Below are 26,411 nucleotides of genomic sequence, written 5' to 3'. Positions count from 1 at the left end.
AATAAAACAAAAAAAAGCTACCCGCGATTCGTATTTCTATCGATGTCAAAAAACCCGGTGATTCATAAAAGAAATTGTTTGAAAAAAAAAAAATACTATCACCGAATGACTACCTTAAAAATGTTTTACGACAAAATTCACTTAGCACCTGCAATTTTCGTTTTCCGTTTAAAACCGTAAATTGTATCGAGATCAAATTAATCCATCTTGACTACCTCCCTCTGCTCCCTCTGTCGCACCCACCCATCCACATGTATTTATACGGGTCTAGTTTCCTCGAGGGTTTGATTAAAAGACCAAATAATGTTCATAGAATTGAAGTACTTGCTCACTTCTTCAATTAAAAGGACGTCTGTGTGTTGTTGTCTCCGTTCGTCTCTCTTGTATTCATTCAGCAAAGAATAAAATTGAATTGTAGACTCAAAAGATCGTTTAAAAACTGGCTATATTTACGGTTTATTGATTTAGGACATTGCCTATTATTTGTTACATGGACTCATTGGTGATTTGTTTCGATTCGCGAGTTTCTCAAACAGCTGTGAAGGTGTATCAGTAAATTCTTAAAGCATGATTCACTTTTATGCCAAGATTCTTGAAGGTTCATATTTTTAGGGTCTTTTTTTACTCCCTCTTATTTTTTCTTTTCTTTAGAAACAATGTGCGCCTAATTTTTTTCTGCTGTGATTTTCAGATCAACCAACATGTTATGTAATCATTTAACAACCTCGTGAATAATTTCTAATATTAAAACAAAACATACTCTAGAAACAATGACGGTAAATTTGTAAATATTTTTATGTCTCTTTTTAGAGGGTGAGGATTTAGTCTTAACTTTTGATTTTGAACTTTATATTTTGTAATTAGAGACACAATGGTTGAATTGGTGGTCACTAGCTTTTAAAAGAGTAGGGCTTACACGTGGGAGTGTGTTCTGCTAGAGATAAGCAAATTTCCTACAAACCACACCTACTTGGAAAGCAGAGTACAGAGAAATTGTCTGAAATATAATAAAGTGGTCATGTATTGTTTCATCAGAACTCACCCAGAGTTAATTAGAGAGGAACTATAGAAGTGCAGGGTGAATGTCTGTCAAATGGACACAATTTTGTTCAGTTTTTATGTCTATTTTTCAGTGCTAGCGTGGGTTAGACGAATATGGTATTGAAGCATTGTTTTAGTCCTGCTGTTAATCCATATCTATTTTCCAAGTGAGGGGGGGGGGTCTCTTGTTCCAGATCCGGTTAGTTTCTTTTTGTCGAACCGCTAAGTTTCACCACTGATTGTCAAGTGGTGGTGGGGGAGAAACACACACACATATATATAGCAGTTCCCAAAGTTTTTCAGGCTGCTGCCTCCTTGGCACCCAGGCAGCATTCCTAACGTCCCCTCCCCCTCCCCACCACAAATATAGACCACTTTCTGCAGCAAATTCAAAACAACTGTATTTCAGAAATCTTAAACCTAATTAACTTAATATCTTTTTTTTTTTTTTTTTACATCTATCACCTCATTTTGGACACCCTATTATCATCCCACTTTTCTTCAACGCCCCCTCCCCCGACCTTTCCCTCACCCCCCAAGGGGGCAGTACTGCCCACTTTGGGAACCACTGATGGGCCTCTTTCACTTGCATCTACCAAATCTACTGCCTGAAGTGTCACGAAGTGGGACTGAACCCAGAACCATGTGGTTGGGAAGCAAGCATCTTTCCACACAGCCATGCCTACACTCTTTTACTTGTTACAGTCATTTGACTGTGGCCATGCTGGTGCACAGCTTTTAGTCGAGCAAATCGACCCCAGGACTTATTCATTGGAAGCCTAGTACTTATTCTATCAGTCTCTTTTGCCGAACCGCTAAGTTACGAGGACATAAACACATCAGCATCCGTTGTCAAGCGCTGTTGGGGGGACAAACACAGACGCACAAGCATATGTACACATACTCACGCATATATGTATATATATATATATATATATATATATATATACACACACACACACACACACACACAGATATATACGACGGGCTTCTTTCAGTTTCCGTCTACCAAATCCACTCACAAGGGATTGGTTGGCCCAAGGCTATAGTAGAAGACATTTGCCCAAGGTACCACGCAATGGGACTGAACCCGGAACCATGTGGTTGGTAAGCAAGCTACTCACCACACAGCCACTCGTACGCCTATAACAGTAGCATTGTTGTAGTTTCCCCCCAATGTGTTACTGGTTTGCTAAATTTCTAATGTTGAGTATCTGTGCCATTTGAAGGAGTAAATACACCAATTTATCTCGTTTCTCAAAGGTGTGTATAACTTTCACTGATACACTTATAACAGGCTTCTACACAGTTTCCATTTACCACATTTCAATCACACAACATTGTAAAGGATGCTTGTCCATCATCCTGCACGGTGGGATCAAACCTACGACCATTTGGTTACAAATAAACTTTTTAACTACACAGGTGTCGCAGATGTGTTTGTGTGGTAAGAAGTTTGCTTTGCAACCACATAACTCCAGGTTCAGTTCCACTGCGTGACACCTTGGGGCAAGTGTCTTCTATAGCCTCAGGCTGACCAAATCTTGTGAGTGTATTTGGTAGATGGAAACTGAAAGAAGCCCATCATGTATGTGTCTTTAATTTGTCCCTCACCACCACCACCACTTGACAGTTGGTGTTAGTGTATTTACATCCCTGTAACTTAGCAGTTTAGCAAAAGAGACCAATAGAATAAGTACCACACTTTAAAAAAATAGTGGGGTTGATTCGTTCTACTAAAAATTCATGATGGTGCCCCAGCATGGCCACAGCCTAAACACTGAAGCAAAAAATAAGATGACCATAGGTGCAGAAGTGGCTGTGTGGTAAGAAGCTTGCTTCCCAATCACATGGTTCCAGGTTCAGTTCTACTGCGTGGCACTTCAGGTAAGTGTCTTTTATAGCCTTGGGCCGACCAAAGCCTTGAGTGGATTTGGTAGACGGAAACTGAAAGAAGCCTGTCATATATTTGATGAAGATGGAAGATGTTTACTTTTTGTATTCTTCCACTTTCTTCATATTTGAAAAATTTTCTCTTTTGTTTAAAAAAAATTTTTATTACAAAGTTTTTGATCAGACCCTCATTATAACTCCATGAACACTTCAAAATTATATTTGCAATCATATAAACTGCTTTGAATATTATTTTTAGTAAGTTTATAAGTTACCGAAATTAATTATTGTTGTTATAACATTGACATTTTCGTGTGTCTGGGTCAGATGGAATTTGTTGAGACAGATTTTTTTATGGTTTCATGCCCTTCCTGCTGCTAACCCTCAGCTGTTTCCAGGCAGAGTACTATTTCCCCATGGTCAGACCTGTTTGGAAACAATACTTTTTGTATGATGATCACACACACACAATGAAAACATGTAGCCAAGTGGTTTGGGTGTTGCACTCAATCCTTAATCGTGGGTTTGATTCCCAGACTGGGTTGCACATTATGTTCTTGAACAAGACACTTCATTTCACATTGCTCCATTCCATTCAGCTGTCAATGACTAACCCTGGGATTGTATAGCATTCCAATCTGGGGCAATGTTGGCCAGCTCACTCAGCCAGCAGGGTGGCATCATTCGAAAGCTAAAATAATGCAAAGTGCATTGTGACCAATGATGTATAACATTTGATTTTCTGGTCAATCATGTGATCACATTATATATATATATATATATATATATATATATATATATATATATAAATATAAACAGCATCAGCGTTTAATTGTGTCTAATAATTTATTTGTTTTTTTTCTTGACCATTTCCCCTCTGTCCGTGTTTATGCCTTTTATGACTAATGAGGCTGATTGTCGCATGGAAATGTCCGTTGCGAAGTTCACAGGAGATCTGTGGTGGAGGCTTTGGTTGTTGCAGCCTCCATTTTCTAATGTGTGTGTGTGTGTGTGTGTGTGCACATCGATCATATGATCATGCACACGCACACACACACACACACACATATATAGCATTTGAAACGGGATTTTTTCAGTTTCCATCAGTCACAAGGTTTTGGTCAGCTCAGAACTAGAGTAGAAGATACTGACCCAAGTGAACCTGGAACCAGTTTCTTGACCAGACGACCATTCCTGCATCGTCTATACAAATAATTCCACATTAAATTTATGAGGTTGTAAATTTAACTTTTAAATAGAAATTGAAATAATAAATGCAGTCTTTTAAATTTGGTGTTTGAGAGAAACTATTGAAATGTATGTAGATTGTATTGTAAAATATGAAAATACTCTTGGCTTTATTGGGATTTTGTAATTCTGCTTTGAAATTTAGGAAAATTTACTCATTTTTAGAGTTTTGTGATGTCAAAAGTAAATTCATCCATGCTATAATTTGTTTTTAATTGTATAGAGGCGCAGATGAAGCTATGTGGTAAGAAACTATGAAGCTATATGGTAAGTGGAGGCGCAATGGCCCAGTGGTTAGGGCAGCGGACTCGCGGTCATAGGATCGCGGTTTTGATTCCCAGACCGGGCGTTGTGAGTGTTTATTGAGCGAAAACACCTAAAGCTCCACGAGGCTCCGGCAGGGGATGGTGGAAAGGCGGCGAGCTGGCGGAAACGTTAGCAGGCCGGGCGAAACGCTTAGCGGTATTTCGTCTGTCTTTACGTTCTGAGTTCAAATTCTGCCGAGGTAGACTTTGCCTGTCATCCTTTCGGGGTCGATAAATTAGGTACCAGTTACGCACTGGGGTCGATGTAATCGACTTAATCCCTTTGTCTGTCCTTGTTTGTCCCCTCTATGTTTAGCCCCTTGTGGGCAGTAAAGAAATAACAAAACTTGCTTCCCAACCACATGGTTCCAGGTTCAGTCCCACCGCGTGGCACCATGGGCAAGTGTCTTCTACTATAGCCTTGGGCTGACCAAAGCCTTGTGAGTGGATTTAGTAGATAGAAATTGAAAGAAGCCCGTTGTGAGTGTGTGTGTATTTGTTTCTGTGTTTGTCCCCCCCCCCCCCCCCGCCATTGCTTGACAACCAATGTTGTTGTGTTTACATCCCTGAAATTTAGCAGTTCGGCAAAAGAAACTGATAGAATAAGTGCTAGGCTTACAAAGAATACGTCCTGGGGTTGATTTGTTTGACGAAAGGCAGTGCTCCAGCATGGCTGCAGTCAAATGACTGAAACAAGTAAAAGAATAAAAGAAAAGAAAAAAATAGGCATAGAGACAGTGAGGGTGGTAGTAGATTGACGGTTGTGATAGTAATAGTATGAGCTGTAGTTGTGATAGAGGCGGAGGTGGTGGTGGCGAAGTCAAAGGTATTGATAGTGGTGGTGTCAGAAGTTTGAATGGTGTGTGTATGACAGTTGTGGTGGCGCTGGTGGGGCAGCTTTTAAGCTAGTATATAATTACTACTCTAAGTAAAATTTAGTATGTTATGTTACCTAAAGCTTAATGTCCCCTTTGACATGGTTCCCTTGGGGGCTGACCTGCACATGTTGAGAACCTCTGTTCTAGATGCTCATTTTCTCTTGGATCCATTGTCATTCAATCACAAGGCAATAACTTAGGGGTTTAAATAACAATGACGAGAGAGAAAGAGTAAGGATGTTACCAAGTATTTTTATTATTGTTTAGAAGATCAATAAGCAAAGTTGTTGACAGCAGTTTGTTGCATTTTGATGAAGACCAGCAATGAACTGTTGTTACTATTTATTCCAAAATGTCACCAAATGTGACACTGGGAAACAATTTTTGTGATTTTACAGGTTTTTGCTTCTGTGAAGTAGAAATGCATTTAGCATCATTCTCAACAGTCACTGCTAACAAATGGTTTTTGCCTGCCTCATATATACAGTAACCTCTCACCATATCGCGGTTCACCTATTGCACACCCAGTACATTATGGATTCTTCTGGCTAATATATATAAATTTATATTGTGGAATCCTCAGTATATCGCAGATTTCTGCAACCAATAGGCATTTATATTTTTTATATTTTAATTATTTCTGTGGGAGGTTTTTGGAATGTAACACCCACGATAGTTGAGGGATTACTGTGTGTGTGTGTGTGTGTGTGTGTGTGTGTGTGTGTGTGTGTTGGTGCTTGGTGGAATCCTCTGGCTTGCTAGCTCCTAACAAACTGTCCGGTCTATGCCAGTGTGGAAGACAGACGTTAAATCATCATCATCATCGTTTAACGTCCATTTTCCATGCTGCCATGGGTTGGACTGTTCGACTGGGGTCTGGGAAGCCAGGAGGCTGCTCCAGGCCCCAATCTGATCTGGCAGAGTTTCTACAGCTGGATGCCCTTCCTAATGCCAACCACTCCTAGAGTGTAGTGGGTACTTTTTACGTGCCACTGGCATGGGCCAGAGGAGCTGGCATCGATGATGATCGGATGGTGCTTTTTACGTGCCACCGGCATGGGCCAGAGGAGCTGGCATCGATGATGATCGGATGGTGCTTTTTACGTGCCACCGGCATGGAATGATGATGATATATTGTGCATTTAAATGCATCACATTCTCCAGATGACTGTTGCAGTTAATTTGCCTTTTGCAATGTGTTTACATTACAAATAGATAGTTATTTTAATTTAATACTGTTTCTATTGCATACAACAAATTTTTATTACTGTAATTATTTTGATGATTTGTGCTGGCAGAATCGTTAGCATGCCAGACAAAATGCTTTGAGGCATTCCACCTATCTACATTTGAGTTCAAATTCTCCCAGGGCTGTCTTTCCCTTTCAGCCTTTCAGGTTGTTAAAATGAGGACCAGTTGAGCATAGGGGTTAAAGTAATTGACTTGCTCCCTCCTTCACAATTGCTGGCCTTGTGTCAAAATTTGAAACCAATATTTTAATTACTTTGATGATTTGTTTTAGAGCAGGGGGTCACCAAACTTTTTCGACCATCGAACTCCTTTAGCCACTTCTTCTGCATCGACCACCCTCCTCATTTAAAGTATCTTAATACCCTACCATACCTCATCTTAAATGCATACCGGGTACTGATGTTGGCAATTATAACGTTAGCTAAAATATACATGTACAACAAATTAAGAAATTCTATTGAAGATGACACACTTTTTACGTTTGAAACTACGTGTATGAGTCTACAGTATTAAACTTTGAATTTTTATGAAATGGTTTTCATGGTTAGAAAATGTGAAAAACATATCATATTGCTGGAATAGCTTTTATTGAAATTGACAACATCAATGTGAGGGATGAGCATGGCGCTAAGTATTTCAAGCAGTTCATCTTGGTGAGCTGGTCTTTCGCATGCCAAACCTCCCCATTCGACCTCCTGTAATTTCTTGGCGACCCCTGTTTTAGAGCAACCATTTCAAAGATGCATGTGTTTCTTAATGCATATCCTTCCTGTCTTTTAGGCTATATTAATTGCAACCTCTTTAAGTTATAATTGTGGCTTAAAAGTTACTTGAGCTTTTTATCTAGACTCCTAGGAATAAAAACGGAATGAGAACACTTACCTGAAAATAACTCCTAATTATTTCTACCCTTATTTATTCTTACAACAGATGTGTAAAGCCATTTCAAACTTTCATTTCCTATTCTACAAATCCAATACAATCTAAACTCTATTTCTCAATTAGTATTTCTCCTGCAGCTACCTCACCCAAAATAATATTCTTTCGTTAATTTTAGTTGATCAGCCCCAGTTCTTTCAATTCAGTACATATTCTGTTGGTGTTGGAAGGATGAAGAAAGGGTAATTGGGCAGGATAAAACTAGGAATGTAATTATGACCTAACCAAATCTATTATCTTTTGCTTTGATGCTCTACTGATTTCATCATTCACTGCTATGTCTTATGACAGGATGATTGATAATAACAATGTGTAGTTTTTACTCGTTTCAGTCATTAGTCTACAGCCATGCTTGAAAGAATTTTAGTTGAACGAATCAACGTCAGTACTTTTTTTTTGTTTTTAAGCCAGATACTTATTCTGTCATCTTTTGTTGAACCACTAAGTTATTGGTATGGAAACACTCCAACATGGGTTCTCAAGTGGTGGTGGGACAAACAGACACACACAATATATATATCATCATCGTTTAACGTCCGCTTTCCATGCTAGCATGGGTTGGATGATTTGACTGAGGACTGGTGAACCAGATGGCTGCACCAGGCTCCAATCTGATTTGGCAGAGTTTCTACAGTTGGATGCCCTTCTTAACGCCAACCACTCTGAGTGTGTAGTGGCTGCTTTTATGTGCCACCGGCACAAGTGTCAGTAAGGCGACGCTGGTAACGATCACGCTCAAATGGTGCTATTTACGTACCACTGGCACTGAAGCCAGACAGCTGCTCTGGCAATGATCATGCTCGGACGGTGCTGTTAGCGCTCCACTGGCACAAGTGCCAGTCATATACATACATATGTATGATGGGCTTCTTTCAGTTTTCATCTACCAAATCCACTAACCTGAGGTTATAGTAGAAGACTCTTGCCCAAGGTGTTACACAGTGGAACTGGACCTAGAACCATGTGTCTGGAAAGCAAGCTTCTTGCCACATGTCTATAGAATATTTATTTATTCACTCTGAATGTTAGACGCAGTGATATTTTAAGCGTGCATTTTATTGCACGAGTGATGAACATTAAGTGTAACATAACTACTTCCTGTAATTAGCATATTGCTCTTACCTTTGTAACAGCTGGCCATTTTATTGGAGAATAACATTATTTTAATTTATATGATTAATTAAATGTGTAACACTATCTCTACTTGTGCATTATCAGCAACATCAGGAAATGTCTTCTCAGAAGAATCTGAGTTTAGTGCCATGAAAGTTTGGTTACTTTTGTTAAGATATTCTTACAAATCTTCTTAGAATTTACTTTTAATCCTCCTAATTCTTTATTTGTATAATTTTATTTATTTGATAATCAGATCCAATCATTGTTTGTGATAATACTGAAATATTTGAAGCAATAGTTTCTTGTGCCTCTGCCAATTACTGTTGTGGTACATGTACCACAACAGTAATTAGAAAACCTTATGAGTAATATTTAGCATTTATTGCGTTAGAATAATATATGTTAGACTTTCATGGACAGAAATGGATTGGAATCTAGCAGCATAAAATCTGTTTGAAAGTGTTATCTCAAAATAACTTATGGTTTGAGATTTGAATTTATGACCTTGTCAAAAGTTAACTCTTACTGGTGAAGTTTTTTCTTTCTCGTTCTTCATAGCTTGGCACAGAATCTTCTCTGAAGTTTGTATGCATATATAGAATTTCTTTGCTGCCCTACTAAATTATTACACTTATTGTTTACCTACTTTTTTAATCATGTAGTTCAGTGGTAGGACTAACAAAGAGGGCAGTGAGTTCAGTTACTTTTAGAGACAAAAAATGTATAACATCCGTTTATTGTCTTTACCTTCTGCAATAAACTTTCTGTGTATGAGGAGAATAATGTAGAATAATGTGGAACAAGAGCACTCGGAGAGCGCAAACCTCCATCAAGGTAACACCAATGTCCTCTCAACAATTAGCAAGAGATGATTTTTAAAATGAGAAAATCTGAAATAAACTTGACTGCTCTCAAAGAATCAGACCGCTCTCAAAAATTAAGTAAAAAAAAAAAACAGGAAAAATAATCCAGAGTCCTTGTTGGGTACTGGATTGATCCCAAAATCTAATCAGTTCATGCCAGTCACGAGGCCAAACATCCCTGAAAGTTTCGTCCGAATCCAGCCAGTGGTTCTTGAGATATCTTGTCCACAGACAAACAAACAAACACAACTGAAATCAATACCTCTGCCTTTGCTAAGGCGGAGGTAATAATGTAGAAACAAGTGATGGTTTAGAAAATCTGATGGGGAAACAGTCTACTTGAAAAAGCCAAAACAAAAGACTTTGTAATAGCTGCAAATTATATTTAGTAAACACTACAGATGATATATCATTCCAATTATGCCCTCTCCCCTTTAAAAATGCATTCAGTGAAGGAATGTCTAAATTATGTTCAGTACTGTGTAATATGCAGTGTGAGTGTGTATGTACACACTGCAATGTTTGAAATGTATTATTATGTGTATTGGAAATATGTATATTGTATATGAAAATTGTAATATATTTTACATGGAGACTCATGTTAACCATAGAAAATATATGTAGTGAACATATATTGAATAAAATTTGTATAATGTGTATGTGTTTCACCATAACAGCTTTATATATAGGGCATATCATAATGTATTCTATTTATGTGTTTGGAGTACATGCAGTATTGGTTAATTGACAAAATATACTTTTAATTAATGAACTTTAATCTAACATGGCAATTTTTGATGTCATTGTCATCATTGTTGTAAAAAGTCTGTACTAAATACATGCAATTTATGTTAATATGAATGTAATAATTGAATACCAGTTTCGACTTATTTCTTCGAAAATACTCTCGTTTTGACAGCATGAGTACAATAGTTGAAAAATAATTTATATTTTGTGATTTGCCACAGGGCAACTACAAAATACCAGGTAAAGTACTTAGCAGCATTTTGTCAATCTTTACGTTTGTTTCCCAACCATGTGGTTCCAGGTTCTGTCCCCCTGTGTGGCATCTTGGACAGGTGTCTTCTGCTATAACCTCAAGCTGACCAAAGCCTTGTGAGTGGATTTGGTAGATAGAAACTGAAAGAAGCCTGTCATGTGTGTGTGTTTGTCTCTGCCACCACCATTTGACAACTGGTGTTTACATCTCCCTAAACTAGCAGTTCAGCAAAAGAGACTGATACAATGAGCCAGTCTTAAAAAAAAAAAGTACTGGGGTTGATACATTCAACTAAAGAGTCTTCAAGTATGTGCCCCAGCATGGCCACAATCTAATGACCGAAACATCTTAGAGATGCACAATGCATGTAATTCTAGTTTTTGTAGTTTAGTAGATCTGAAATTTTCCCAAGATCTTTGAAGATTAATCTTTCTTGCCAAGCTTGTTGCATCATTAATTTCTTTAGAAATCTCTTTTAGGAGTGTTGTATACTTGTATTTTAATTTTACATAAATGTTTATAGATAGTAAGAAGCTTGCTTCCCAACCACATGGTTTCAGGTTCAGTCCTACTGCATGGCACTTTGGGCAGGTGTCTTCTACTATAGCTTCAGGCTAACCAAAGCCTTGTGAGTGGATTTGGTAGGCGGAAACTGGTTTCCACGAGTTGTGATGGCGTTGCTGTTACTAAAGTTTTCTTTTCTTTTCTCTATTATTAATTTTACTCGCGTCTCTATCTTAGTAGAAACTGATGGATAAAGAAATCAAACAACATAAACAAACGCCAACAAAACTGTTCAGAAATTAAATAACACTAACATATTCAATAACAATAATAAATTTGATTCATCCTCAACAAAGTTTAGTTTTATCAATTTTGAATATATCACTCCTGTTTAAAACCTCTTATCTACTTGACAATTGCATTTCTAGCTTTGCCTTGAAAGAAGCTTTATCTCTTGGACTCCTGATTTTGTGTGCAACGATGTTGTTAAACCCCTGTTAACAGCACTGTATGCAGGTCCTTTCCGTTTTCTTTCACACACAGATAAATTTTTCGCTATAGACCTTAATGGTCGTAAAGGCACGATATCAGTGGATAGACTAAAAAAGGCCTTCATAGAGAAAACTGTCCCCGTTCCCACTGCAGATGGCACACAGCATTACAAACACGGCCCGTACACCCACCTTCACATTCCATGACTACTATTGGGATCGATCAGGTACTGGAAAAGGATTCTGGATTATTTTCCGTTTCTTTTACTTCATTTTTGAGAGCGGTTGGGTTCTTTTTTAGTATTCCCGTGAGAGCAGTTGAGTTTATTTCAGATATTCTCATTTAAAAAATCATCTCTGGTTAATTGTTGGGAGGATGTTGGTGTTGCCTTGGCAGATGTTTGTGCTCTTATTATTATTATTATTATTATTGGCAAAGTGGTGAGCTAGCAGAATTCAAATACTGCTGAGGTCGACTTCAAATTTCATCTTCTTGGAATTGATAAAATAAGTACCAGGTCAGCACCGGGGTCAATATAATCAACTTATCTTGTTTCCAGAAATTGCTGGCTTTGTGCCAGAATTTGAAACCATTATTATTGGATGAGAGAGCAGTACATGCCATCAAAGTGACACTGGGGTACAAATATACAAAGCCCAGTATACCCATCATGACTACCTGTCTGATAAGAGTACACCAGGCACATGCATCACAACCATATGTGCGTGACATAGTGATCTCATATCAAAATGAACAGTGCATCACCTTGCAGTTGGGGCCAGTTAGAATTTTCTTCAGGTCAAGTAGCTTATCCCACTCAAAAGGTCCTTGAATAAGGGTTGTTTAAGGATGTTGAATGAAATGCGTTTCCAAAGCTGAATTATTCAAACCCCAAAGAATTCCTCTCAACACATGGCTATGATGCTCCCCCACTACTTCTGCTCATGATCAGAGATACACATATCACGAGCCACTAAGGAAAATGTGCAACTGGTTAGGGTCAAGTAACTGACAAGCAAATCTGTGGTATTGAGCAGAATATTTGCTGCAGCCCATCTTTTATATCAAGACAAAACAACGTACATGATAACACTTCCAATCACTTAAGATCAGAAGCCATGGGAACCATTACCTGGTACTGCATCAGGGAATTTATTATTAACAATTTGGATAATTAAATCAAATGAAAATCTGTGATCAACTAAAAAATCAGTAAAGTTGTTAATTATTGTAGGAGCTAAATAAGTGACAGAGCAGTTATTTCTTGCAGAACTAGGTTTTAATTCCTGTTTGGATCCACTTCATACTCTTTTATATAATCTGTAGTTTTAAGGAAAATCTTAAATGTTATACCACTTCTGTCTTTCAAAGAATACGGGCATATGACGTAAGAGCACAGGCTACTAACCCCAAGATTCCGAGTTTGATTCCAGGCAGTGACCTGAATAATGATAATAATAATCTTATATTTTGTTGCTATGGAAGAAATAATTACTTTTTGTAGTCAACAAGCAGGTCACATGGTTGGCACTAGAGAATTTAGTATTATAGAGATTAAGTTTGATAATTCTTCCAAGATGGTTACAACTTCTCATTCTCTCAGAATTTGTAAAATAAATACCAGTAATATCTTCAAGGAAACTGAATTGGCTGTATCTCTACCTTAGAGTCCTTCCTTTAGCATTTAAACCAGCAACATCCGGCCAAAATATTCTAGCCAGATCTGGCCTCTCACAGCTACCCTACAATGTCATTCTAAAAATATACAATCACATCATTGGCATCTCAAAGTTACGAGATAATGTATGATTAACCCATTCATGCTGAAATTTTTCTAGTGAATGAAATTGCGCATCCAGCTTGTGCTTGACATGTTACACAACTGTGGTTGTTACAAGTTATGGATCAAGCATTTGTTCAAACAGACTGCATACGCATTAAGAACATGTTTCATTCTTTGATACAGATCATACACAAATCAGAATTTGTATCATCATCATCGTTTAACGTCCGCTTTCCATGCTAGCATGGGTTGGACGATTTAACTGAGGACTGGTGAACCAGATGGCTACACCAGGCTCCAATCTGTATTAATTATAATTAATTATATTAATTATAAATTGTCAGTTTAAATGGATGATTGGCATGAATGGGTTAATTCCAAACACTGAATGATTAAGCATTACATTTGATAAAGTAACATGAATGCTAAACGGTTGTGTAATGGTGATGTGTTCTTTAGATAATGTTGGTGCTATTAGTAGAATATCGACACACTTCACAGTTTGGTTGCAACTGTCATTAAGTATTTTGTTTGTGATCTTGTGACATTATAACTACCGATATTTTCTGGTTTCTTCTTTAAATAGTTTTAGCCTTTATCACGATCACTGGAACTCTGCTGCTTATGACTGTGAGTGTTCCAGTTGATCTGATCAGTGGAACAGCTTGCTCGTGAAATAATTGTGTAAGTGGTTGAACACTCCACAGACACGTGTACCCTTAACAGTTTTCAGAGGGATTCAGAATGACTTAGAATGGGACAAGGTTGCCCCTTTGTAGTACAGTAATCCCTTGACTATTGCAGGTGTTACATTCCAAAACCTCCCATGGAAATAATTAAAATGTAAAAAAATATAAATACCTATCGGCCACAGAAACCTGTGATATAAATTTACATATATTCATCATCCAATGCTTTAAATCTGGGTTTTGTCCCCGTTAACGGGGGTGGCTGGATCTACCTCAATGCCATAGCAACCGAGGTAGGCTGGTGCAGCCCACCCCAACCTTTAGGGTGGCTGGTGCCCATTCTCCTTTGCTATCATGAGGCTTTTTTGGAGCTGGATTTTCTACGGGGAGCATGCTCTTGCTTAACCCCAACCTCAGTTTCTAGATATGAATGGTCCTGAGACCAAGGCCTCTACCATGATTTTTAAGAAATGTGGTGGAAAACTAGCTCAGGCAGGCAGGGACGCTACTTCCTGAGACCCCTTTCGGAGCCCCGTTATGTACTGAGTGTGACAGGTGAACCGCAATATGGCGAGGGATGACTGTACAGGTAGAACTCATTTTTGCTAGCTGAGTAGACTGGAGCAACATGAAATAAAGTGTCTTGCTCAAGGACACAATGTTTCACTGAGTATTGACCCCTTCAGTCTTGAGCCAGATATCCTAACCACTTATCCTTCACAAAGCTAATTATTACTCTTGCTCTAAAAATACAGAATCAGTTGAACCATGAAAGCTCAGAGCAGAGAAACCTTTCAATCATAGTAATTTAGATTGAAGACATCATCATCATTTAGTGTCCGTTATCCATGGGTTTGGACGGTTTGACTGGGCTGGCACGCTGGAAGGCTGCACCAGACTCCAGTCTTGGTTTTCTACGGCTGGATGCCCTTCCTAACACCAACCAGTCTGAGAGTGTAGTGAGTGCTTTTACGTACCACCGACCGTTTGCGTGACTCCTTAGGATAATCAGAGCAAACTGATCAAGCCTCATTTTAGTTATGAAAGTGTGACTAAACAAAAATTAAAGTTAAAATCACGAGAAAACACCAAAAAACAGTTGAGTAATTGAAGGGGGGGGGGACTCAAAATGTCAGCCTATTATAAATTTAATGTTTCTCTGTTCTTTATGTTTTTATGTTCGTTGACAATGAAACTCAAACCAACAACTCCCCTAATCCCAGGCAATGTTCTAAATGGAGGAGGGTCTATTTCTTTAAGGGCTGCCTAATTGGGGCCCCACTGACCCCCCCCTATTTTTACTGCATTTTAAACTAATTACATGGCATTGGTGCCCAAACTGGAGCAATGTCAATGAATTTCATACCATGAACTCCCAGGAAGTATTGTAAGGAGGCTCAATTTCAGAAGGGCCACTATGGGGCTTCACTGACTACCACTATTTTTACTGCATTTACGTCGCGCCTATGCTTATTTATTAAACTACGATCAGCGTCAGTGCTGAGCACATTTGCAGAAATAAGGTTGGCCATTTCTAAAGATCATCACGGACATTCAAATCGAGATAAAGAGTTCTAACAGGTACGTTTCAAGTGTGGCAGTGTGGACGTTCATATTTTGTAGTTTATGAAACTTGAGTCTAGTATAGAAAGCATGGTTGATTATATGTTCTCAGTAGAAGTAGGATAAATATTGCCAAGAGGCCAGCCTATCCCATTTGAACGTACTTCCCAATGACATATCAGGAGTATGATTCAACATTGCTTTAAAGAAGCTCACAGGAAGTAAATGGCTAATATGTAAAAAATCAATTACGACAGATGATGAATTGGAAGAAACCTATAGCAATAATTAGCTTTTACTGGTTTCAGTCATTAGCCTGTGGCCATGCTGGGGCATCACCTTGAAGATCTTTAGTCGAATTAATCAACCCCAGTATTTTTTTCTGAGCCTGATACTTATTCTGCTTGTCTCTTGCTGAACTGTTCAGTTAGAAGGACATACACATACCAACACCAGTTATCAAGTGGTGGTAGGAACCCCCTCCATACACACATGACAGGCTTCTTTTCCCAAGGCTTTGGTTGGCCCAAGGCTGTAGTAGAAGACACTTGCCCGAGATGCCATGCAATAGGAGTGAACCTGGAGCCATGTGGTTGGGAAGCAAATTTTGGAATCTTTGTGGTTTTCGTCACTGTTTACGATTATCTTTAAGAAATTTTTTTAATGTATCATATAGATGTAATTTTTAATGCTGAATCCGAATTTGTTATTCATTTATTCCATAAAAATTTTGCAAAAAATGTTACAGGTGTTCAAAGTTTGATAATTTTGATAATTTTCAGCCAATCAGAAAACTCGTTCGCTGCCTCTTCCATCATCTGGGCGAGGGTGGAGGGCATCAGCATGTCAAAACATTAAACTAGCCACACGAGCAAATTAAATATTTAAAAGCTGTGAACAAACAAACCAACAGGAGTTGCTAGAAATAAGTCAATACATTAAAATATAACATGAGCAAAGTTAATATTAAAACATTTATGAGCAAATTAAATAATTAAAATCTACAAATAAGCCAACATTGTTTAAAACAGACATTTTATTAGTTAAAAAAAATTCAAGAATGAAAGTTTGCAAATACACTCTAGGATTTTATAAAATAAATTCTCTTTCTCGTATCTCCTTCTCCACATAAATTCACAAAGATGAGAGTCAGCCATGCCCAGGTACTTTCAATTTGTTGAGTGTGAGTTGCATCTCTTATGAAAGCAGACAATTATTGAACAAGTGGTGGTTACACTCCTTGTGTGCATGTGCAGCATCTTTGGTTACTATGGAAACAGAGTTCTTCACAATCGGCAATGGAACACGTGGTGCTTCTTTGCTTTGGTTATTATAGAAACACACTTCTTTGCCATGGTGATGTCTAAAATACTTGCTTTTGATTGGCTAAAATACCCAAATTTTGCAAATTTTAAAGGCTAATAACTTTTTAATTATGGATTTATAGGAAAATGAATTTCGTTTTCATAATTAGTATACCAAACTTAATCCATATACCAAATTTGTTTTTAATTCTAAAATTGACTCATCTTCAATGTTTATTAAATTAAATTTTTTTTATTCCAGATTAAAAGAAGTTGCTGAAAAGATTAGTCGATATGGCTTCACAAGTCCTCCTGCTCTGTCATCTCTACGAAACTTAGTTATAACACAGTGTGTTTTGGGACCCAATTATGTAGCTCTTTTACTGGAAGTAAGTGGCAACACTAATATACACTCCTGTTTGTACACTTGTGGCATATATAACATCTGTATACCTTTATATATAACAAACTGTAATCTTGTATATTTATATAACATCTATATACCTGGAGTAAAGATTATTTGCCAACATAACATGGCAGTCTTGGTTTAGGACGAATGTTGCTGTAATTTAGCCCCAGGAGACATCATCTCCAGCTGGCTATACAACATGATCTGTGTCCTTATATTTTTGAACAAGGGAATCTAAATTACAGCAACATTCGTCCTAAACCAGGACTGCCATGTTATGTTGGCAAACAATCTTTACTCCAAAGTACTGTTGCTGAATATCTCTCGTTGTGAGATTTAAAAATAGTCATTTTCTAATCTATATACCTTTATATATAACATTTTTACTGTAATGGTTTTACTTATGCAGCAATAATACTTATAGCAGACTTATATTTCTGACCAACTCTATTAAAAGAAAAAGTTTGCGAGTTGAATCTTTGCCTAACTCTTAGCACCAATCTGTTGCAGTTGAAAATGTCTCAAGATCTGGTACCTAGTTTCAAACGCTACAGAAACCAAAGACTATCAAATTAAGTGTAATCCTTAGAAACGTAGACTTTTTTGGCTGAGCAGGCTCTTACATTTGTCTCTTGTCTAAACTTTTCGAAATGTGTTTCGGACAAAATTAAATTCTTTTAATTCCATAAAACAAAGATTGCTGATTCATTATTCATATTGAAATGTTCTGTTGTTTCCATTGTGATAAAACTGACATTAATATTTGTTGTGTGATATACTTCCACAGGACAGTCGAGTTTGCCGAGTACATTTCAATGTTCTTAATGAGAGATTGGATTTAAATAAGAATGATAATAAAACGTAAGTATTTCAAAATAATAACCCTCCACTCCTGCTACGTTGTTTCTGTTATTTAGAATGGTGTCCAGCTGTTTGAATTTAACAGTCAAAAAAAAAAAAAAGAGAGCATGTTAATAATTTTCTAACCTTTTATTTCATAAACCACTGGGTAATAGTCCTCCCTATCCCTATCTATATACACATGTATTATTAAAAAAATGGCAAAAAATCATATATTGATTAATATCGATTAATTACCAGGAAGCTAGCCCATTTAAAGAATCAAAGAGATTCAGAAACAGTATCTGCAATCTCAGGGGATTAAAGTACATTTTTATATATGACGTTGACCACTAACGTGGACATTTAATGTGCTAGAAATAGATCGCATCTTGTGTCTAAAAAGATCTAAATTGTTCTCAACATGAAATATAGCGTGATACCAAAACGTAAGCGGGCAAGACATTTAAAAAAAACCGAAAAGGGACATTATTAAACAGGGACCGGTTTCGAATTTTAACAATCTTACCGACTGTCTATTTCTCATCAGCCTGATTTGTAATGGAACCATAATCATCAGAACCCCATACAAAGTTTAGACACAAGATGTGATCTATTTCTAGCACATTAAATGTCCACGTTAGTGGTCAACGTCATATATAAAAATATATACATATGTATGTATATGTATGCTCACATATATACATGTGAATATACACATGTATGTATATGTATGCTCACATATATACATGTGAATATACACATGTATGTATATGTATGCTCACATATATACATGTGAATACACACACAGAAAGAGTTGATGTATAAACATCAAGAAAGAAATCTGATAATTAAGAACTCAGAACTCATTAGTAACGTGTCGTTAAAATCCAACAGTAGAACTAATATATTTCTAAATCTCTCAGAGATTTATGCAGTAGCAGCACAGTAAAGTGATGGTATGTTGTCAACTTAATGTGACAGTATCATAAAAAGGGAAGAATGCTACTGTTATTTAGCCCTAGGAAACACCGTTTCCTGTTGGACCTGACACATTTTCTGTGAAAACATAAGGACACAGAAAATGTGTCAGGTCCAACAGGAAACGGTGTTTCCTAGGGCTAAATAACAGTAGCATTCTTCCCTTTCATGGGACTGTCACATTAAGTTGACAACATACTATCACTTTAAATTCCAACAAGTTATCACATTACAGTAAACCTAAGTAGGGCCTTGGTGCATGTATATACATAATTAGGCTAAAATGATCTTTAAAGAGCAACATATTTAGGAAAAAAAAGCATAAATTTTGTACTCAACAGATGCTTTAAAGCCAAGTATATATGGTAGGGTTTTATAAAATTGATTACTAAATGGTAATTTCAAATTGTAAAGTTATTTGTGGTTATGGAAAGTTGTTCATTTTAAAATGTTTTCTTTGCTTTTCCATAATTAAAAAAAAAAAACCTTTCTTTTAAAGGAAACCTGACAAAAGTGAAAAGACAGAACGCACAGCAGCAAGGAGCAATACGTTTGTGGTTGAGAGCCCTCTTGTGTTGGTATCTGATGCTTTTGGATCTTCAGCGCCACAGCCATCTGGGTAATTAAGTTTATTATATCTGATATTTCATTAACAACTGTTACTTGACTCCTTAAAGGGCATCTACAATTATTTGTGTATTTAGTTGATTTTTTAATTAAAATATTTGTTGAAATTCATTGTTTTTCTGTTAATAGCGTTAACCCGTTAGCATTTAAACTGATCAAATCTGGCCTAAATATTCTGTTTTATGTTCAGACTGGCCAGATCAAGCCTCTCACACTTACCTTACAATGTCATTCTAAAAATAAGCAATCACATTTCAAAAGCTCGAAGCTACAAGATAATGCATGAATAATACAAAAGAATGTGAATAAGTAAGCATTAATATTGGCAAAGAAATCTTAATGCTAAAGAGATAAAAAAAAATAATGAAGAATGTAGTAAAATAACTGTGTCCTTAGGAAGCTGATGCTTGAAACATAAGTTAGCACAAAATTTTAAAAGGAAGTTTTGATTTAGATCACCTTAAAACCCTTTTGGTTCCAATCTACCCAATGTGCTTTGATTCTGTGATACAAACTTGGTTTTAAAGTGATCTCATTTAAAACTGTTCATCAAAATTTAATGTAAATTTTATATTCCAAACACCAGCTTAATAACGGGAAAGTTATTTTACTAAGTTTTTCATTTTCTTTGAAATTTATTAAAATAAAGTTTGTGGATTTTAACAGAAATATGGTAAGTAAAGGGTTAAAACTATAAGACCAAGGACCAACTTATGGGGTTTGGTATTTAAAGGTTTTGTTTCGCTAATTCCTAATTATTTTCTCTTTAATAAACCTTGACCAGGTCTGTGCATATGTATGGATATAAGATCAAGCTTAATTGATGGTGACCTACATAGCTTAATTGATGGTGACCTACATAGCTAATGAGCTATTTGGATGTCACGACGCATAGGGTTTCAAATAATTAAACACAAATACACAGAGCCTGATTGTATTTTGATTTTAAGAGCATCAAAATTGATATTTTATTTATTGTTTTTTCATGTAATATTTGTTTATTGTTGTGAATTGTAGGCGATGGGGCTCTGGCTCCTCAAATTCTGCCTCCCGTAGTAATAATAACCAACAGGGTTATAACAGAATGGCCAGAGCAGTTGTGAACAGAGGTCGACGTTCAGGGGTTATTGTTGGAGCTCGACCCTTAGTACCAGCTTCTGTTGTTCCTGAAGAACTCATAAATCAGGTAAGAATTCTCTAGTCCTTCCTGTGGGTTTTGATATTTCTTATGCATCTCTACCATCATCGTCATTGTTTTAATGTCCACTCTTCCATGCTTGCACGCGTCGGACAATGTTTACTGAGGCACATTTTCTGTGGTTGGACACCTTTCCTGTCACCAACCCTCACCTGTTTCTAAGTAAGGTAATATTTCCCCATGGCCAGACATGATTTTGCGAAATATTAAAAACAAATGACACTGCTTGTATAACAGTGACACTCCTTTACAACTATTGTGCAATGTTAAGACAAGGAGACTTCAATGTCTATACACTCCTGCACGCATGTACGCACGCGCACACACACACACCCCGTGCATGCATGTCTATATTCAGCTGGCAACTTTTTATGTCTATCAAATCCACTCACGAGGCTTTGGTCAACCTGAAGCTATAAAAGAAGGCACTTGTCCAAGGTCCCACGCAGTGGGGCTGAACCTGGAACCATGTGGCTAGGAAGCAAACTTATTACCACACAACATGGCTGTACCTCTACATGGGGAACTATTTGTTACCAGCAGGAGCAGTGTTTTGGATATCGGCTCAAAATATTGAGTGTAAATATTGCCATATTTTAAAATTCAGATAGATGATGCTAACATCAGCATTATCATCACTTAACGCTGGTTTTCCATGCTGGTATGGGTTGGATGGTTTGACAGGAGCTGGCAAGATAGAACACTGCACCAAGCTTCACTGTTCGTTTTGGCATGATTTTTATGGTTAGATGCCCTTCCTAACGCCACTCACTTAACAGAGTGGGCTGGGTACTTTTTACATGATGCCAATACTAGGGCAGGTCTGTTTTGGTGTGGTTTCCATAATAGAATTAACACTTTCAATTGGTTTTTTTTTTTTTTTTGGTCTCTTGGAACCAATTTATTTTTGAGAATTCATCAGAAATAATTATACTGGCAATCACTTTATGTAATTACAAAATCTATAAATATGTTTCTTTTATAAATTAAAGTTTTAGCCATCTTTCTAAATGTATTTTCCTTTTCATCAACTACAATCCTAGAAGCAAACTTCCCCTAGAATTGAAAAGTTTGTCTAAACCTTGTTCTCCATTTCTCTGCAGTGTCAAGTTGTATTGCAAGGAAAATCACGCAACCTGATAATTCGTGAACTACAGAGAACCGTAAGTATTGGCCTACTTTTCTTCTCCATTTGCCTAAATGTCACTTAATCTTTAAATGAAGAGTGTGTTTAAGAAAAGAAGAGGTGGAATAATACTGGCAGTTTCATCATCATTTAAAGTATGTTTACCATGCTGGCATAAGTTGGACGGTTTGACAGGAAGTGGCCAGTTGGAGAGCTTTTTATGCGTTACAGGGGATGTAAACACACCAACACCAGTTGTCAAGCAGTAGTGGGACACACACACACACACACACACAACAGGCTTCTTTCAGTTTCTGTCTACGAAATTGACTCACAAGGCTTTGGTCAGTCCGAGGCTATAGCAAAAGAGACCTGCCCAATGTGCCACGCAGTGGGACTGAACCCGGAACCATGTGGTTGGGAAGCAACTATTTTTTATCTCTTTACTCCTGCATGATGATGTATCATCTCATTGCACATATGCACAAGTTAAATCATTGAAGAATTTTAGCTCCTTAAGAAATTAGTAGAATTTTGATTTAAAATTTCTTTTAAATTTGTGATTCTTGATTACCAAATTGTTTCTTGTAGCTTCTTTTGGTTACTTTCTCCACAAAGGATAGTTTTTTTAAAAAATGATTCAAGTTGGTTTTTTTTTTTAAATGATTCAAGTTTTTTTTTATTATAATTTAATGATTGTACTTAAGAATTTAATATCACTACAACAATAATATATATTAATAAATGTTTATTAAATTCTATAATGAATTCAAAATTTCAACATCATTCAATTATCTGAAGAATTTTAAAATGATACATAAAGTTCCATCTAGCTTCAGTCTGTAGCACTTGTAAATCTGCAGAATCCTGTTTCTTGACTCATTTCAATTAGAAAAGACACAGACACCCTCTCCCTCCCAAGTTATTACATAAAATCCTGATAAGAACTAATTAAACTAATATAATAGGGTGGATTGTTGTATTTGTCAATTCATGAGTGTAGATATCCCCTCAGTTATAAATGAAATAATTCATCTTAGGCACATTTTATTTCTCTATTGAATGAACAGAATTTGGATGTTAATCTAGCTGTGAATAATTTGTTAAGCCGAGATGACGAGGGAGAAGAGAATGAAGAAGATAGTCAGGATTCTTACATGCCAGGTAAATGTACAGCCTCTCGTTAATGTTATTATTTTTTAAGTAATAATTTTCAAGTGTTTTACATGCAGTTTTTTTCTTAACATAAATTGGTAGAATTTTCACAAATTTGGACTTTTGCAAATTGTTACATTTATTGAATGTATTGTTTTTGTTATCAACCATTTATGTTGTGAAGGAGGATGAGTTGAAAGGTGTTTGCCATCTTTACTCCAAGGCACCATTACAGTGCTTGAAGTAGTAAAGTTTCAACTGCAGACACTATCAACTTAACCTCAGGCATCTTAACCTTCGTGTGTGTGTGTGTGTATTTTGTTTTTTTGTTTGTTTTTGTTCTGTTATAGCAAGATGACTGAAAGTCTAATAATATTTAAATTGTGATATGAAGATATGTTCCTGAAGTAGACATTCAAGAACAATATCTAATACTATATACACTTTATATTAGTCCGACTGGTTTTTCCCATCTTGATTGTTGCTCTCACTATGATTCTGCTGTTGTATGCTACAGTCTTCTGCAGGTGTCTTGTGTCAAACTTGGTCATTGTGTCAGAATTTTTAACATGTGCATAGAACAATATTGAATAGTTTTCAACATTCTCTTGTGATATTAAACTCTATTTACTTTCAACGGTGGCACATAAGCACTCTCTACACTCTCGGAGTGGTTGGCGTTAGGAAGGGCATCCATCTGTAGAAACCTTGCCAAATCAGATTAGAGCCTGGTGCAGCCGCTGGCTCTCCAGACCTCGGTCAAACCGTCCAACCCATGCCAGCATGGAAAACGGACGTTAAATGATGATGAATATTAATATCAGAGGTTAGAGATAACAAATTGGTTATATACTTCAGTTCTATATTTAAGAGATGAGGAATTATGTTCATTATTTACATTTGATGGATATTTGTCCTCATCTTGTTTGTTGTTAACACGTTTCGGCTGATATACCCTCCAGCCTTCATTAGGTGTCTTGGGGAAATTTCAAACCTGGGTTCTCATTCCTAAGGTATTTTTTGATATTATTATTATTCAGGTCACTGCCTGGAATCGAACTCGGAATCCTGGGGTTAGTAGCCTGCACTCTTAACCACTATGCCATATGCCCATGGTAATATGCTTAGTCTGAAGATATCAGATTGTTTTTCATTATTCATTTATATATTGAAGCTATATCAAGGAATAATAAAAACAATGAGATGACTCACTGCTGTGCTCTACTCTCCTAGAATTTGATCTTTTTGTCAATCTCTGTTAGAGAAATCAACCCCTGTCCTCAAGTGAAATTCAATATACCACTTAAAAAGGTGTTAATGCTTTTATTTGTAATCATTGTTATTACAAATAAATATTACCTGCTGTACTCTTTCACCTGCTGTATTCTTCCACCACAACTTTCTCTCACTCTTTCTTCCTGTTTCTGTTATACCTGTATTTCAAAGGGCCAGCCTTGTCACGCAGAATCTCCCCGAGAACTACGTTAAGGGTACATATGTCTGTGGAGTGCTCAGCCACTTGCATGTTAATTTCATAAGCAGGCTGTTCTGTTGATCGGATCAACTGGAAACCGCGTCGTTGTAACCGATGGAGTGCCACGATATAGCATAACTGCATAGACAAATAGTAATTTATGCCATACTCGTTATTACCTATAACAACAAAACTACATTATTGTATTGAGATGTGGTGAAAGGGTATTATTATTATTATTATTGTGATTAAGGCGCCAGAATCATTAGCATGCTGGCTGAAATGCTTCACAGTATTTCACCCATCTTTATATTCTGAGTTCAAATTCCGCCGAGGTCGAATTTGCCTTTCATCCTTTCAGGGTGTATAAATAAGTACCAGTTACACATTGGGGTCAATGTAATCGACTTAGTCCCTTCCCCCAAATTTGAGGCCATGTGCTTCAAGTAGAAAGGATTGTTATTATTATTGTGATTTTAATGTATGTAACATGTTATTGGAGTATATCAGCAACAAAATTTCTCAGTTGTACGAGTTGGATGTCAACTTTTGAGTCAGAACTTCCTAAGGAAGATATAAAATGTAATTAGGGTTGCTTAGAAGCATACAATTCTGTATTTCTGAGATGAAAAATTTGATATTCTGTACTATTTGGAGTGGTGTCACTAAGGTGAATCACAAGACACCTGAAGAAGACTGCAGAGTACACAGCCGAAACGGTGAAAGCAACAATCCAAGGTGAGGCGACCAGTTCAACTAATATTGCTTAGAGTGAGCCTGGATTAAGAAATGGTCAATGGTAAAGAATCTGGAATCATTTCTTGAGCCTAACTTCACTTCATAGACCAATTCCATTATCAAGTATAACTTGGAACTAAGTCAGTTGAAGGAAATTGGTATTTAAGATTATTCATGTTGGGATTGAGTGTTTGAACCCATGTCTTTGCATTAATGGTAAATCAGTTTGTCTATAAATGGATTGTCTTTATCATCCTTTAGTATTCATTTATATTTTATTTGTTGATGAATATTGAAATGCCAGTGCCCCCTGACTGGTTCCCATGCTGGTGGCACATAAAAAGCACCATCTGAATGTGGCTGACGCCAGTGCCCCCTGACTGGCTCCCATATCGGTGGCATGTAAAAAGCACTATCCAAACACGATCAATGCCAGTGCCCCCTGACTGTTTCCCCGTGCCGGTGGCATGGGAAAAGCACTGTCTGAACGTGGCTGATACCAGTACCTCCTAACTGGCTCCTGTGCTGGTGGCACATAAAAAGCACCCACTAGACTCTTGGAGTGATTGGCGTTAGGAAGGGTATCCAGCTGTAGAAACACTGCCATATCATATTGGAGCCTGATGCAGCTGCTGGCTCTCAAGTCCTCAGTCAAACTGTCCAACCCATACCAGCATGGAAAACAGACGTTTAAACGATGATGGTGTTGCAATTAGACTCAATACTCTGCATTATTGAGAAGAGCACTGCAGAAAAATTAAGTTTAGATTTGTAACTATACATATATGTATGCCAACCTCTGTGTGTTTGTGTGTATGTTTATATACATACATGGGTATATGTCACTATGTGGTTAAGAAATTCCATTTGCAACTACAATTTAGATTTAATCTCTGTGCATGAGAGTTCAAACAGCATATTCTACAGCCTTTGGTCAACTAGGACCTTGAGAGAGGAATTTAATTGAATGATACTGTGTGGTAGTCCAGGAAGT

At 37.0% G+C, this 26,411-nt stretch overlaps 1 protein-coding gene across 10 annotated transcripts in view; it reads left to right on the top strand.

Annotated features, from left to right (window-relative positions):
- Nucleotides 1-26,411, top strand: part of LOC106867186 (E3 ubiquitin-protein ligase UBR5) — a 91,919-nt gene that overhangs the window by 3,151 nt on the left and 62,357 nt on the right. For all 10 annotated transcript variants that reach the window (XM_089348499.1, XM_089348498.1, XM_089348497.1 and 7 more), the window contains exons 2-7: nucleotides 17,132-17,258; nucleotides 18,066-18,139; nucleotides 19,599-19,718; nucleotides 20,744-20,912; nucleotides 22,028-22,087; nucleotides 23,121-23,214. In XM_089348499.1, the coding sequence (XP_089204625.1) occupies nucleotides 17,132-17,258; nucleotides 18,066-18,139; nucleotides 19,599-19,718; nucleotides 20,744-20,912; nucleotides 22,028-22,087; nucleotides 23,121-23,214 (644 nt within the window). The remainder of the gene's footprint in view (nucleotides 1-17,131; nucleotides 17,259-18,065; nucleotides 18,140-19,598; nucleotides 19,719-20,743; nucleotides 20,913-22,027; nucleotides 22,088-23,120; nucleotides 23,215-26,411) is intronic.

Source organism: Octopus bimaculoides, chromosome 3, assembly GCF_046866305.1.
Source record: "Octopus bimaculoides isolate indiv1 chromosome 3, ASM4686630v1, whole genome shotgun sequence".
Classification (NCBI taxonomy): domain Eukaryota; kingdom Metazoa; phylum Mollusca; class Cephalopoda; order Octopoda; family Octopodidae; genus Octopus; species Octopus bimaculoides.
This window is presented reverse-complemented; position numbering and strand designations above follow the sequence as displayed.